The 13,956-nt window shown below is 42.0% G+C and overlaps 1 protein-coding gene across 6 annotated transcripts in view; it reads right to left on the bottom strand.

Annotated features, from left to right (window-relative positions):
* The window catches only part of MTRF1 (mitochondrial translation release factor 1), a 57,046-nt gene that overhangs the window by 12,500 nt on the left and 30,590 nt on the right, over positions 1 to 13,956 (bottom strand). For all 6 annotated transcript variants that reach the window (XM_055541968.1, XM_055541966.1, XM_055541967.1 and 3 more), the window contains 2 exons: positions 7,658 to 7,830; positions 4,070 to 4,187 (listed from right to left, as the gene is read on the bottom strand). In XM_055541968.1, the coding sequence (XP_055397943.1) occupies positions 4,070 to 4,187; positions 7,658 to 7,830 (291 nt within the window). The remainder of the gene's footprint in view (positions 1 to 4,069; positions 4,188 to 7,657; positions 7,831 to 13,956) is intronic.

The following is a 13,956-nucleotide window of genomic DNA, read 5'->3' on the forward strand; positions in this document are numbered from 1 at the left end:
ATTCAGATGACCATTATAACTACTACTGTGGGCAAGAATCCCTTAGAAGAAATGGAGTCACCCTCATAGTCAGCAAAACAGTCTGAAATGCAGTACTTGGGTATAATCTTGAAATGACAGAATGGTTTCGGTTGGTTTCCAAAGCAAATCATTCAACATCACAGTAATCCAAGTCTATACCCCAACCCCTAATGCCAAAGACGCTGAAGTTGAACGGTTCTATGAAGACCAACAAGACTTTATAGAACACCACCAAAAAAGTCTTTTTTATCATAGGGGATTGGAATGCAAAGTAGGCAGTCAAGAGATACCTAGAATATAGAAAATTTGGCCTTGGAGGAGTACAAAATGAAGCAGGATCAATGCTAACAGTTTTGTCAAGAGAACACACTGGTCATAACAAACACCCTCTTCCAACAACACAAGAGATAACTCTATACATGGACATCACCAGATGGTCAATACCGAAATCAGATCGATTATATTCTTTGCAGCTGAAGATGAAGAAGCCCTATACAGTCAGCAAAAACAAGGACTGGAGCTGACTGTGGCTCAGATCATGAGCTCCTTATTGCAAAATTCAGACTTAAATTGAAGAAAGTAGAGAAAACCACTAGGCCATTCAGATATGACCTAAATCAAATCCCTTATGATTATGCATGGAGGTGACCAATACATTCAAGGGATTAGATTTGGCAGACAGAGTGCCTGAAGAACTATGGATGGAGGTTCATAACATTCTGCAGGAGGTGGTGATCAAAACTATCCCAAAGAAAAAGAAATACAAGAAGGCAAAGTAGTTGTCTGAGGAGGCTTTACAAATAGCTGAGAAAAGAATAGAAGTGAAAAGCAAGGGAGAAAAGGAAAGATAAACCCAACTGAATGCAGAGTTCCAGAGAATACCAAGGAAAGATAAAAGCCTTCTTAAGTAAACAATGCAAAGAAATACAGGAAAACAATAGAATGGGAAACACTAGGAGAATTCTTCAAGAAAACTGGAGATATCAAAGGAACCTTTCATGCAAGGATCATCACAATAAAGGACAGAAAAGGTGGACCTAAAAGCAGCAGAAGAGATTAGAGAGAAGTGGCAAAAATACACAGAACTATATAAAAAGAGATTTTAATGACCTGGAAAACCATGATGGCCAAGCAGGATGACCATACCAACCATGATGGTATGGTCACTCACCTAGAGTCAGACATCCTGGAGTGTGAAGTCAATTGAGCCTTAGGAAACATTAGTATGAACAAAGCTAGTGGAGGAGATGGAATTCCAGCTGAACTGGTTCAAATCCTAAAAGATGATGCTGTTAAAGTGCTGCACTCAATATGCCAGCAAATTTGGAAAACTCAGCAGTGGCCACAGGACTGGAAAAGGTCAGTTTTCATGCTAATCCCAAAGGAGGGCAATGCCAAAGAATGCTCAAAGTACCGCACAATTGCACTCATCTCACACACTAGTAAAGTAATACTCAAAATTCTCCAAGCCAGGCTTCAGTAATACGTGAACTATGAACTTCCAGATGTTTAAGCTGGTTTTAGAAAAGGCAGAGGAACCAGAGATCAAATTGCCAACATTCCTTGGATCATAGGGAAAGTAAGGGAATTCCAGGAAAACATCTAGTTCTGCTTCACTGACTATACTAAAGCCTTTGACTGTGTGGATCACAAGAAACTGTGGAAAATTCTTCAAGAGATGAGAATACTACACGACCTTACCTCTGTTCTGGGAAACCTGTATGCAGGTCAAGAAGCAACAGTTAGAACCGGACATGGAACAACGGACTGGTTCGAAATTGGGAAAGGAATACATCAAGGCTGTATATTGTTATCCTGCTTATTTAACTTCTATGTGGAGTGCATCATGTGAAATGCTGGACTGGATGAATCACAAGCTAGAATCAAGATTTCTGGGAGAAATATCAACAACCTCAGATATGCAGATGACATCACCCTTATGGCAGAAAGTGAAGAGGAACTAAAGAGCCTCTTGATGAGAGTAAAAGAAGAGAGTGAAAAAGCTGCCTTAAAACTCAACATTCAAAAAACTAAGATCATGGCATCCAACACCATCATTTCATGGCAAATAGAAGGGGAAAAATTGGAAACAGTGACAGACTTTATTTTCTTGGGCTCCAAAATCACTGCACAGTGACTACAGCCATGAAATTAAAAGACTCTTGCTCCTTGGAAGGAAAGCTATGACAAACCTAGACAGTGTATTAAAAAGCAGAGGCATCACTTTGCCAACCAAGGTCTGTAGAGTCAAAGATTATGGTTTTTCCAGTAGTCATGTACAGATGTGAGAGTTGGACAAAAAAGACTGAGCACCAAAGAATTGATGCTTTTGAATTGTGGTGTTGAAAAAGACTCTTGAGAGTCTCGTGGACTGCAAGGAGATCAAAGCAGTCTATCCTAAAGGAAATTAGTCCTGAATATTCATTGGAAGGACTGTTGTTGAAGCTGAAGCTCCAGTACTTTGGCCACCTGATGTGAAAAGCTGACTCACTGGAAAAGATCCTGATGCTGGGAAGGATTGAAGGTAGGAGGAGCAGGGGACGACAGAGGATGAGATGGTTGGATGGCATCACTGACACAATGGACATGAGTTTGAGCAAACTCTGGGAGATAGTGAAGGACAGGGAAGCCAGGCGGGCTGCAGTCCACGGGGTTTTAAAGAGTCGGACACTACTTAGTGACTAAACAACAAAATGCAGTTGAAACCCATGTTGTTTAAGGGTCAATTGTATACTCCACATAGGGAAGAATATACATAATGTAAAAGAATATATATGTACCACGCAGCTTAAACAGAATATTGCTGAAAGTGAAAGTCCCTCAGTTGTGTCTGACTCTATGTGACCCCATGGACTATACAGTCCATGGAATTCTCCAGGCCAGAATACTGGAATGGGTAGCCTTTCCCTTTTCCAGGGGATCTTCCAAACCCAGGACTGAATCTAGGTCTCCCACACTGTAGGCAGATTCTTTACCAGCTGAGCCACAAAGAATATTTCTAAATGCCCTTTAAACCTCCCATTTGCCCCCTTCCAAGCCAGAAGCTATGTCATGCCTCCCAGAAGTAACCACTACCTAAAATTTTAAAATAACTGTTTCCTTGTATTTTTTTATATTTTAAGATATACGTATAGATCCCTAAGACTTTTATAAAGCACTATAATGAGGACTCCCAGAGACTGGGGCTGACCATTTGGGGACTAGACTCAGAAAGTCTATATAACAACTACATTTTCAAGTGCCCTCCCTCAGTCTGTAGGAGGCAGGAGGTATAGTCTTTAGAGAATTAAATAAGGAAAGTTCCAGACTTGAGTCTTCAAAGATACAAAGGAAGGCAAGTGTGAGGCACAAGACTGAAAAAGAGGATTAAGTGAAAGTTTGCTTATTGAATGGGAAGACCCTGTCTTTACTGTCAAGTGTGTCCTGGGTGAGCCTTCTTAGGAGAAAACTACCCAAGAGAAAAAGTTCTACAAATGCTGACATTTCAGGGGCCCTAATAAAAAAAAGCTGATTCACTCCCCAACTGTCGAAACTTATTACTGGGTAAGTGGCGCCCATGCACTGAGAGTTACTCCCTCTTTTAAGAGTTACCTCACTCTTAAGTGTATATACACAGCCAAGGAGGGACTTTGTCCAAACAGAAGGGAATATGAACACACTGGGGACTTTGAACCCATGACCCAGTCATGGGTTCAAAGGGGTGACCTTTTTTTTTTTAGAAAATCTTTTATGTATTTATTTATTTAGGTATTCATCTGGCAGCTTTGGGTCTTACTTGCAGCACAAAGGATCTTTCATCATGGCGTGCAGCATCTCTCAGTTGTGGCACGTGGGATCTAGTTCCCTGACTAGGGATTGAACTCGGGCCCTCTGCAATGGGAGTGTGGAGTCTCAGCCACTGGACCACCAGGGAAGTCCCTCCAGTGTCATCTTTAAAGGGTTTGTGCAAGAAGACAGACACTAACATAAAACTCTTTCTAAATGCCGAACAGTTTTATAAGATGTGAAAAAAAGAGTTAAAAGTACGAAGGCAAAAGGACTAGCTCACCTGTGGGGATGTGGACAAGTCTGACAGCACTATCGGTTGTATTAACATGCTGCCCTCCTGCGCCTTTGGCTCGAAATGTATCTATTCGCAAGTCCTTAGGGTCCACTTTCACATCGACCTAGAACCAAAAGTACAGCATGAGTAAATTCCATACTTAACAAATACTTAAATATTAATCTGATCCCAAGGTCTTTCAAATAAACTGTACTGTTTTAAATCACAGCCATTTGACTAAGAGGTGAAATAACTTATAACAAAGAACCATAAACACCTTATTCCAATAGATGCTATTTTAAACACTAATTTATGAGACCACTGAGTTATGTAATCTTTCAAAAGTTTTATTATCTATCATCCTACAAAGTTATATTAGATACAAAATATATTTTTTTAAAAAGGCAGAAGACATGAATAGACATTTTTTCAAAGAAGACACTCAAGTGGCCAACAGGCACATGAAAAGATGCTCCACATCATTAATCATCAGAGAAACGCAAATCAAAACCACAGTGAGGTATCACCTTGCATCTGTCAGAATGGCTATCATCAGAAAGAATGGCTATCATCTAATGTCAGGGACGATATGGAGAAAAGGAAACCCCTGTACACTGTTGGTGGGAATGTAAATTGGTGCATCACTGTGGAAACTAGCATGGAGGTTTCTCAAAAAACTAAAAATAGAACTAACATATCCAGCAATTCCACTCCTGGGTATATATCTGAAAATAAAAACCTTAACTCAAAGGGATATATTCACCCCAATGTTCACAGAAGTACTGTTTGTAACAGCCAAGATATGGAGCAACCATAGTTGCTTCAATAAGTATCCATGAATGGATACATAAGCAACCATACGTATCCATGAATGGATAAAGATGTCACACACACACACACACACACACACACACACTGGAATATTGCTTGGCCAGAAAAAATGAAATTTGCAATTTGCAATAACATAAATGAACTTGGAGGGTACTATGCCTAGTGAAATAGGTCAAACAGAGAAAGACAAATATGTACAGTATCACTTATATAGGGAGTCTAAAAATTAAAACACACTAGTGAATATAACTGCCTTTGGAGAAGGAGTGGCAACCCACTCCAGTACTCTTGCCTGGAAAATCCCATGGATGGAGGAGCCTGGTAGGCTGCAGTCCATGGGGTCGCTAATAGTCCAACACGACTGAGCGACTTCACTTTCACTTTCCTGCACTGGAGAAGGAAATGGCAACCCACTCCAGTGTTCTCGCCTGGAGAATCCCAGGGACGGGGGAGCCTGGTGGGCTGCTGTCTATGGGGTCGCACAGAGTCAGACACGACTGACGTGACTTAGCAGCAGCAGCACAGCAGCAGTGAATATAACAAAAAAAGAAATGGACTCAAACTAGTGGTTACCAGTGAGGAGAGGAAAAGGGGGAAGAGAAGAATAGATGTAGGGGAGTAAGAAGTACAGACCACTATGTATAAAATAAATGAAATATAAGGATATATTATACAGCACAGGGAAGAAAGCCAATATTTTATGATAACTATAAATGGCATACAACCTTTCAAAATAGTGAATCACTATGTTGTACACCTGAACATAATAGTATAAATCAACTACACCTCAATTTTTTCAAAAAGAAAAATAATAGTGATTATATTTTATTGAATTTAAAAAATAAATCCATAAGTCTATAATAAAGTCACAAACATACAAAATTCAATATATGAGTTTACAATGAGGTACAATAAAAATGGAAAGAGGAAGAGAAGAAAGGAGGAGAGAAGGTAGTGGGGAGGAAAGTTCTTCACAGTGAAGAATGCCAGTTAATACATGCAGAAGGAATGATGAAATTAGAAAATCATCATTTTGAAACACCAAACTAAATAACTAATTCAGGCAAAGATCACTACTGGATGTTAAAGACCATGGAAGAAAAGTTGTTGGGAATAGGATATATTACTTATATTACTATATTATTATATTACTTAGATTATTCCCTTATTATAAAGGGAGAAATACACTTTCACAATCAGGATTTTTTTTGTGGTCACCAACTTCACTAAATACTCAAAGTGATCCTCGCTAAAAGTGGGGCAATCTGATATTCTATGACTTGTGATGAGACGCAACATGAATATAACGACACCTGCGAAGTATTCTTGCTCTAAATGTATAACCTGAATAGAATGGAATATTTAAACACAACTTTTCATAGAATGCGGGTGATAAAGGAACAAGTTAAAGAATGTTATAAGGAAACAGACGAATCCAGAATGTGGAACATTCTACAAGACAAAAGGTCTAGACTCTTCAAAATGTCAATATCATTAAAAAAAAAAAAAAAAGGTTGGAAGACTGTTCCAGGCATAAAGAGTTATAACAACAAACTGCAATAAGTGAAACTTGATAGCATCCTGGTTTAAGAAAATAGCTATAAAGATACTTTTTGATGACTGAGGAAACTATTAACTGGACTAAGTATTAGTTGTGACTTTGTGATTTATGGTAAGAAATATATATTGTTCAGTTCTCAGCAGAGAGCTCCTAAAACCCTTGGATATTTTCTTAAGTGATAAGAGTGACAAAGGTGTCCTTTGTTATTCATAACAAGCCCTCTGAACCACATTTGACTTTATGTTACTAAGGTGACCTTTGGAAAACCCTGGATAACCACAGCATGTGGACTGATGGCCAGAGGAACCAAACACAGGACTAGAGGGCTGGAGCTTTCAGCTCCACCCCAATCTCCAGGGAGGGGAGAGGGGCTGGAGGTTGAATTAATCCCCAAAGTCGACTGATTTAACCAATCATGTCTATGTATGGAAGACTCCACAAAAGTCCCCCAAGCACAGAGTTCAGAGCGCTTCCAGGCTGGTAAACACGTGATGCTGCAAGGCAGGGTGGCGAGCCTGGAGAGGGTATGGAAGCCCTACACCTCTGTGTTCTCGGAGTTTCTTCCATCTGGCCCTTCCTGAGCTCTATTTTTTGTAATAAAGCAGTAGTCTAGTAAGTATGAGCTTTCCAGGTGGCTCAGTGGTAAAGAATCCTCCTGCCAATGCAGGAGACTTGAGTTCTATCCCTGGGTTGGGAAGATCCTCTGGAGAAAGGCACAGCAACCCACACCACAGTATTCTTGCCTGGAGAATTCCAAGGACAGAGGTCCGTGGGGTCACAGAGAGTCGGACACGACAGCATGCACGCGCTAGTAAGGACACTGTTTTCCTGTGTTCTGTGAGTCCCTTTAGTAAATTACTGAGACTAAGGAGGGGGTCACGGGACCCTCTGGATGCAGAACACAGGGGACAGCCTGGTCTCACGTCTGGCTCTGACGTGGGAGGGGAGGCTGTCCTGTGGGGCTGAGTCCAGCTTGTGGAACCTGAGCCACTTCCCCAGGGAGACGGTGTCAGACGTGAGCTGAACTGTAGAACGGTCACTTGTCCACAGAGAATGGAGGGACTGCTTCGTGGGGGGAAAGAAGTTCACACGTTTGGGGTGCAGAAGCATTCTGTAAGTAGAACGCACAGGAGCTTTTCGTGGACAGTGAAACTCCGGTGGATCTTCACAGATAATGGTATGGGGTTCCTGCAGAGGGTTACCTCATCTGGGTGGGGGAGGACGATCACCGACATCGTTCCCGTGTGAATACGCTGCATCCGGGATGACAGCCCCACCTCGGGGATTCGCTGAACCCGGTGAATCCCACCTTCGTACTTCAAGTGCTTATAGACGTTATCACCGGAAATTCGGGCCGCCGCGTGATGTAGCCCCCCTATGAAAAAAAATGTTCCAGCGTGATAATAAATTCTACTTTGGAAGGGACCAGGACCTTAAATGGCCTCCATGAAAGGCCTCTGTGAGCACAGACCCTGAGATGAGAACAGAAAGTAGGTCCCAAAGACATTTCCCAGCCTAAGTGTGTGCATATGTAACAGGGAACATGCCAAATGATGGCTTATGGTTATCTCTGGAGAATAGAACAGCAGCATGTTTTTCATCTTAAGTGTTTTTGTTGCAAAGTTTTATATAATGAACAAATTTCACTTTTATAAAAATAGTATTAGAAAAAAAGAATCCTGGGACATTTTCTGCATTGAATCTATGCGATCTTAGGCTAATTTGGTGCCATATATGAGTGCTCAATAACACAGCAATTTGATAATGATGAATAATTCTGTAGGTCCTCCCAAGCTTTCAAGAATCTATTGAAATTTAATTCTTGCTTGTCTGTGAAGTGGGAAAATAAGCACAATGCCTAAGCTAGCTTCTTATTGAACATATTGTTTAAAAAAAATCTTTTTATTGTAAAATAATATACAGACATAGAAAACCACATGAATCAAATGCATGGTTCAAGATTAAGAAAAAGAACTTTATCAGGCACCTGGAAAGCCCTCCCATAGACCTGCCTTTCCTACCATCCCCTTCCTTTCTCAGGTAACCAGTATTTTTTATTCCCTTCTCTACTATAATTTTATTACCTAATGTGCTGCCCTAGGCACTACAGTGTAGTCTTGTCCATTTAAAAAAGTTGATACGTCTTTCAAACCTCAGTCTATAAGTTCATCACCCATCTCAAGTTATCCATTGAGGAGCCAGGGCTGTTGACATATAGAAATTTCCCACAGCTTGGTTTTGCTGACTGCATACTCTTGGCATGCTTCAGTCTCTTTTCTGCCCTCTGTACTGGCTGCTACTGGGCAGCTGGACCCAGAAACTAGATTGAACTCTTTGGCAAGACAACAGGAGACAGACAATGTCTGGCGGTCTCTGTTTTTATGGTTTTGACGATGTTTGATGCTTCATGTACCACAGAGGTTGTAAAAGGGTGATAGTCCAATTCTATGGGCCTCCCTTGTGGCTCAGCTGGTAAAGAATCCACCTGCAATGCAGGAGACCTGGATCCGATCCCTGGGTTGGAAAGATCCCCTGGAGAAGGGAAAAGCTACCCACTCCAGTATTCTGGCCTGGAGAATTCCAGGGACTGTATAGTCCATGGAGTCACAAAGAGTTGGACATGACTGAGTGACTTTAAAACAAAAAAGACCTAGATTCAGCCATTTCTCCAAGAACCCCTGGTTCCTTTAGAAGGAAAATAATATTTCAATGTTTTCAATATTTGGGAACTAGGGATATTCACTAATACTGGGTTGGTCATTGTTTCCAGACCTTTTCAATGGACAGAGATAGGAAATACCTCATGAGTTTACAGAGATGTTGAGAAACAATTCCTTATCAATTTCTTGCATTTCTGCACATCTTGTAAACAAGGAACTGCCTGCCCTTTTGTTCCAGAATATCTTTTTAAGGGTATTTGTTTAGTGAACAAACAAATAAAAAAGCTTTGGAGACAACGTCTCCCTCTAGAGCTAAGGACAAGCGCCTGCCAATGTAGGAGACACGGATTCCATCCCTGGTCGGGAAGATCTCACATGCCGTGGGGCAGCTAAGCCTGTGTGCCACAGCTGCGGAGCCTGTGCTCTAGAGCCGGGGAGCCACAACTGCTGAGGCCCACACACCCTACAGCCCGTGCTCTGCAACAGGAGAAGCCACCGCAACTACAGAGGAGCCCCTGCTCACCTCAACTAGAGGAAAAGCCCACGTGGCCCACCCAGCACAGCCAAGGAAAAGATTCCACCTTCCGATGCAGGGGACATGGGTTTGATCCCTGATCAGGGAACTAAGATCCTACATGCTGCAGGGCAACTAAGCCTGCGTGCGTGGCAATGGAGACTCAGCAAAATAAAATACACTTGAGAACCCCAAGCTCAGGATTCTTCTTGTGTTTTGAAACCCACCATGGGGGCAGGTGTCATTGACCTTCTTCCAGTTGCCTTTTGGGATGTGGAGTTCATGAAACCAGCACAGAAATGCTGATATTCTAGTTGCTGTTACTACCATGAGTCATAAACCATCCTTTGTCCCTGACCCAAGAAACTGACTTGCTAAATTCCTGTCTTGCAAGTAGGATAAAATCTCAGACAACTTGTTCTTGATAACTGATACTTCTAATATAAATTAAAGATCACAATGTCTTCTCTAACACTCCTGTATCACTTACTTTCCATACTGAGAATCTTGGTTCCCAAAGATGGAGAGGATACCAGAATCAGAGTATCTCATAACTACTCTTCTATTTTATCCCATATTTCATAAACAACAGTCTCAGAATGCCAGTATTAGTTCTGCCACCAGTATGATTACTAAAAACATTATAAAACTTTTTTGCATGTGCTCTTCCCATTCTCCTCCCCATTTTGCAAATGACTGTACTCTATACTGTCAGATCTAACAGTCCTTATATACTGTACTTTTTCCTCTTAGTCCTCAATTAGACCTAGTTCTATAGATAATCATGCATTTAATACTCCCCTTTAGGGAAAGTGAAAGTGTTAGTTGCTCAGTCGTGTCTCACTCTTTGCAACTCCATGGAGTGTAGCCTGCCAGGCTCCTCTGTCCATGGGATTCTCCAGGCAAGAATACTGGAGTGGATTGCCATTTTCTACTCCAGGGGATCTTCCCAACCCAGGGATAGAACTCAGGTTTTCTGCATTGCAGGCAGATTCTTTACTGTCTGAGCCACCAGGAAAGCCTGGGAGAAAGGCTGGCAGTATAAATTTCTGGCATGTACCGACTTTCTCAAGAGGACCCACTCTTGCCTGTATTCAAGGGGTTTTAGGTCTACAAATTGGCTCAAGTCTGGGAACTGACTAAGGGGCCATGACTTCTGTTTTTATGACACAGGTTAGACTTTTGTTCATTTGACCTAGAACTTTTCTGCTTATACAGATCAAATAAGAATTTAGCAGGCTTCCATTCTTTACTCCCAGGGACACATGTCAACCAGCCAATGCCCTATCTGCATAAGTCAGCCTATTCCGATTGCTCCTTTTACTCTGTTGTCCATTATGGTAACCACACCCATATTGTCTTTGGCCACTAACTGCCAACACTGCTACCTTGAGATCCATTTACTCCAACTGCCCTTAGGTTTCCCAATTCATCTACTAGAGTTCCCACTGTAAGGTCCTGGCTGCAGGAAAAAGCTACCAGAGAGCTCTTCAGTGACGCCAGGGCTCCCTTCATAAATTTATTTTTCAACAGTTGTGGTGAAAGTATAATATCTGGACACATTAAATTAACCACCACGTTATTTTTATTTATTTAGTTATTTTTTTATGCCTCAATGTGTAGCCTGCAGGATCTTAGTTCGCCAACCAGAGATTGAACCCATGCCCCCGGCACTGGGAGCACAGCATCTTAACCACTGGACCACCAGGGAAGTCCCAACCACCACATTACTTTAATGACCTCTCCCTGAATTCAGCTGGTGAGCAGAACATAACAAAACATAATTATAAACATTAATCGGTTGAGAGGGAAGAGAGAATATAATAAATTTCATTTGTTGTTGTTGTTCAGTCACCAAGTCATGTCTGACTCTTTTGCGACCCCATGGACTGGTAGCCTGCCAGGCTCCTCTGTCCATGGTGGGACTTTCCAGGCAAGAATACTAGAGTGGGTTGCTATTTCCTTCTCCAGGGATCTTCCCAACCCAGGGATTGAACCTGAGTCTCCTGCATTGGTAAGTGGATTTTTTACCACTGAGCCACTCAGGGAAGCCCCCTTTAATTTGAAAGACATTTTTCTCAACTCCCTAGAAATCAGGAATACAGAATGACAGTGATAGACCTACACTACATGTCAAGAGCCACCATCCTGCAAAGACTAATCTTGTAATCATGTAGTATTGACTACTTGTGTAATGGTTGAGGATTTTCCCTATCTGTCCCAAGATCACAAAACTAGAAGACTTGAAGTCATTTGATATATGAATTTTTACATTTAAGTGTATTTTTTCCCAATCTTAGCTTCTAGTGCTATGTGAATCTCTGTGAGTTCCCTATATTTCAATTAAACATTCAGTTCAGTTCAGTTGCTCAGTCGTGACTCTTTGCAACCCCATGAATTGCAGCATGCCAGGCCTCCTTGTCCATCACCAACTCCCGGAGTTCACCCAAACCCATGTCCATTGAGTCGGTGATGCCATCCAGCCATCTCATCCTCTGTCGTCCCCTTCTCCTCCTGCCCCCAATCCCTCCCAAGTATGTTCATATACATATATATATATGCTGTGCTAAGTCTCTTTAGTCATGTCCAGCTCTTTGCAACCCTATGGACTGTAGCCAACCAGGCTCCCCTGTCCACGGGATTCTCCTGGCAAGAATACTGGAGTGGGTTGCCATGCTCTCCTCCAGGGGATCTTCCTGCCCCAGGGATCAAGCCTGAATCTCTCAAGTCTCCTGTACTGGTAAGCAGGCTCTTTACCACCAGTGCCACCTGGGAAGCCCCATACAGATACTTTAACATACATATTTTGTAAGACAGATACTTTTTCCCCTGTCTCTATTTTATTCTCTATCCATATCTTTGTCTTCTCCTCATTATAGCAAATAAATTAAATTATATTTTATAATTTTAATGGATAAAGGTTTATTCTTAGGTTTTAATTTTAAAGGTATACGAGTAGAGTGTTAAATTTTTTCCCTTTTTTTTTTTTGGTGGCGGGTGAGACATGGATCTTAGTTCCCCCACTAGGGAGCGAACCTAGGCCCACAGCAATGAAAGCAGAGAGTCCTAACCATTGGACTGCCACGGAATTCCCCCAATTTTTTCGTTTTGATAAAAGGATTTTTACCTTTTTTTTTCCCTTCTATTTTGTATACATTAATCTGTTTCTTTTTTAAAAGACTTATTTATTTTATTCATGGCTGTGCTGGTCTTGCTGCAGGGCACAGGCCTTCTCCGGCTGTAGGGAGCAGGGGCTACTCTCTACTTGCGGTGCTGGGCCTCGCACTGCTGTGGCTTCTCTTGCTGTGGAGATGGGCTTAGGCATACCGGCTTCAGCAACTGCGGCTGTGGGCTCAAGAGCACAGGCTCAGTCCTTGAGGTACACGGGTTGCTCCGTGGTACGTGGGATCTTCCTGGACCAGGTATTGAAACCATGTCTTAACCACTGAGCCATAGGAAAGCTCAACTTTGTACTTTTTAAAATGTCTTTTATTTTATTTTGCTAGGGAGTCAGTGTATCTTAAAAAAAGACTTCCCAACCATTGTTTGTCTGCTCTGCATCCCTGGGGCAGAATCTCTCCTCCTGATGTCAAATGCATCTCCCTTTCATTGCTGAAAGTTGAATTCAAAATATGCATCTCAGAGATGACACTGTTTCTTTTCTAATGCTGCTTCTGATTACATTCTCGAAACTTTCTCTCCTGCGTCCACAGTATATACTGTCCCCATTCTTTTTCCTGCTTACCTGACCCCTTTTTTTCTTTTGCCAGCTAGTCTATTTTTCTAAATGTGGCCATTCTCCATGGTTTGGTACCCTCTCTATAGACTCTCCCTCACTTATTCCCTCTCAGCATCAGACATCATCTCTGTTTTGTGCTGTGCTTAGTTGCTCAGTCGTGTCCGACACTTTGTGACCCCACGGACTGTAGCCCACCAGGCTCCTCTGTCCATAGGGATTCTCCAGGCAAGAATCCTGGAGTGGGTTGCCACGTCCTCCTCCAGGGGATCTTCCCAACCCAGGAATCGAACCAGGGTCTCCTGCATTGCAGGCGGATTCTTTACCAGCTGAGCAACCAGGGAAGCCCCCATCTCTGTTCTAACAGCTATCAAATATCTCTCCTCAACTCTATTGTCTCACCAAAGCTCTGATTACACAACTTCAGCACTTACTGGATATTTCTAAAGGGATGTTCACTATAACAACACACACAATCATGCAAAAACCACTTTCACTGTTCTTCCCAAGTGAAGTCTGCCTTCCAATTTCTATTTCATTTGGAATGAATGAATATTGCAATCGTCTCAGCTAGAAAGATTAGGTCCCTGT

Source organism: Bubalus kerabau, chromosome 12, assembly GCF_029407905.1.
Source record: "Bubalus kerabau isolate K-KA32 ecotype Philippines breed swamp buffalo chromosome 12, PCC_UOA_SB_1v2, whole genome shotgun sequence".
NCBI classification, from domain to species: Eukaryota; Metazoa; Chordata; class Mammalia; order Artiodactyla; family Bovidae; genus Bubalus; species Bubalus kerabau.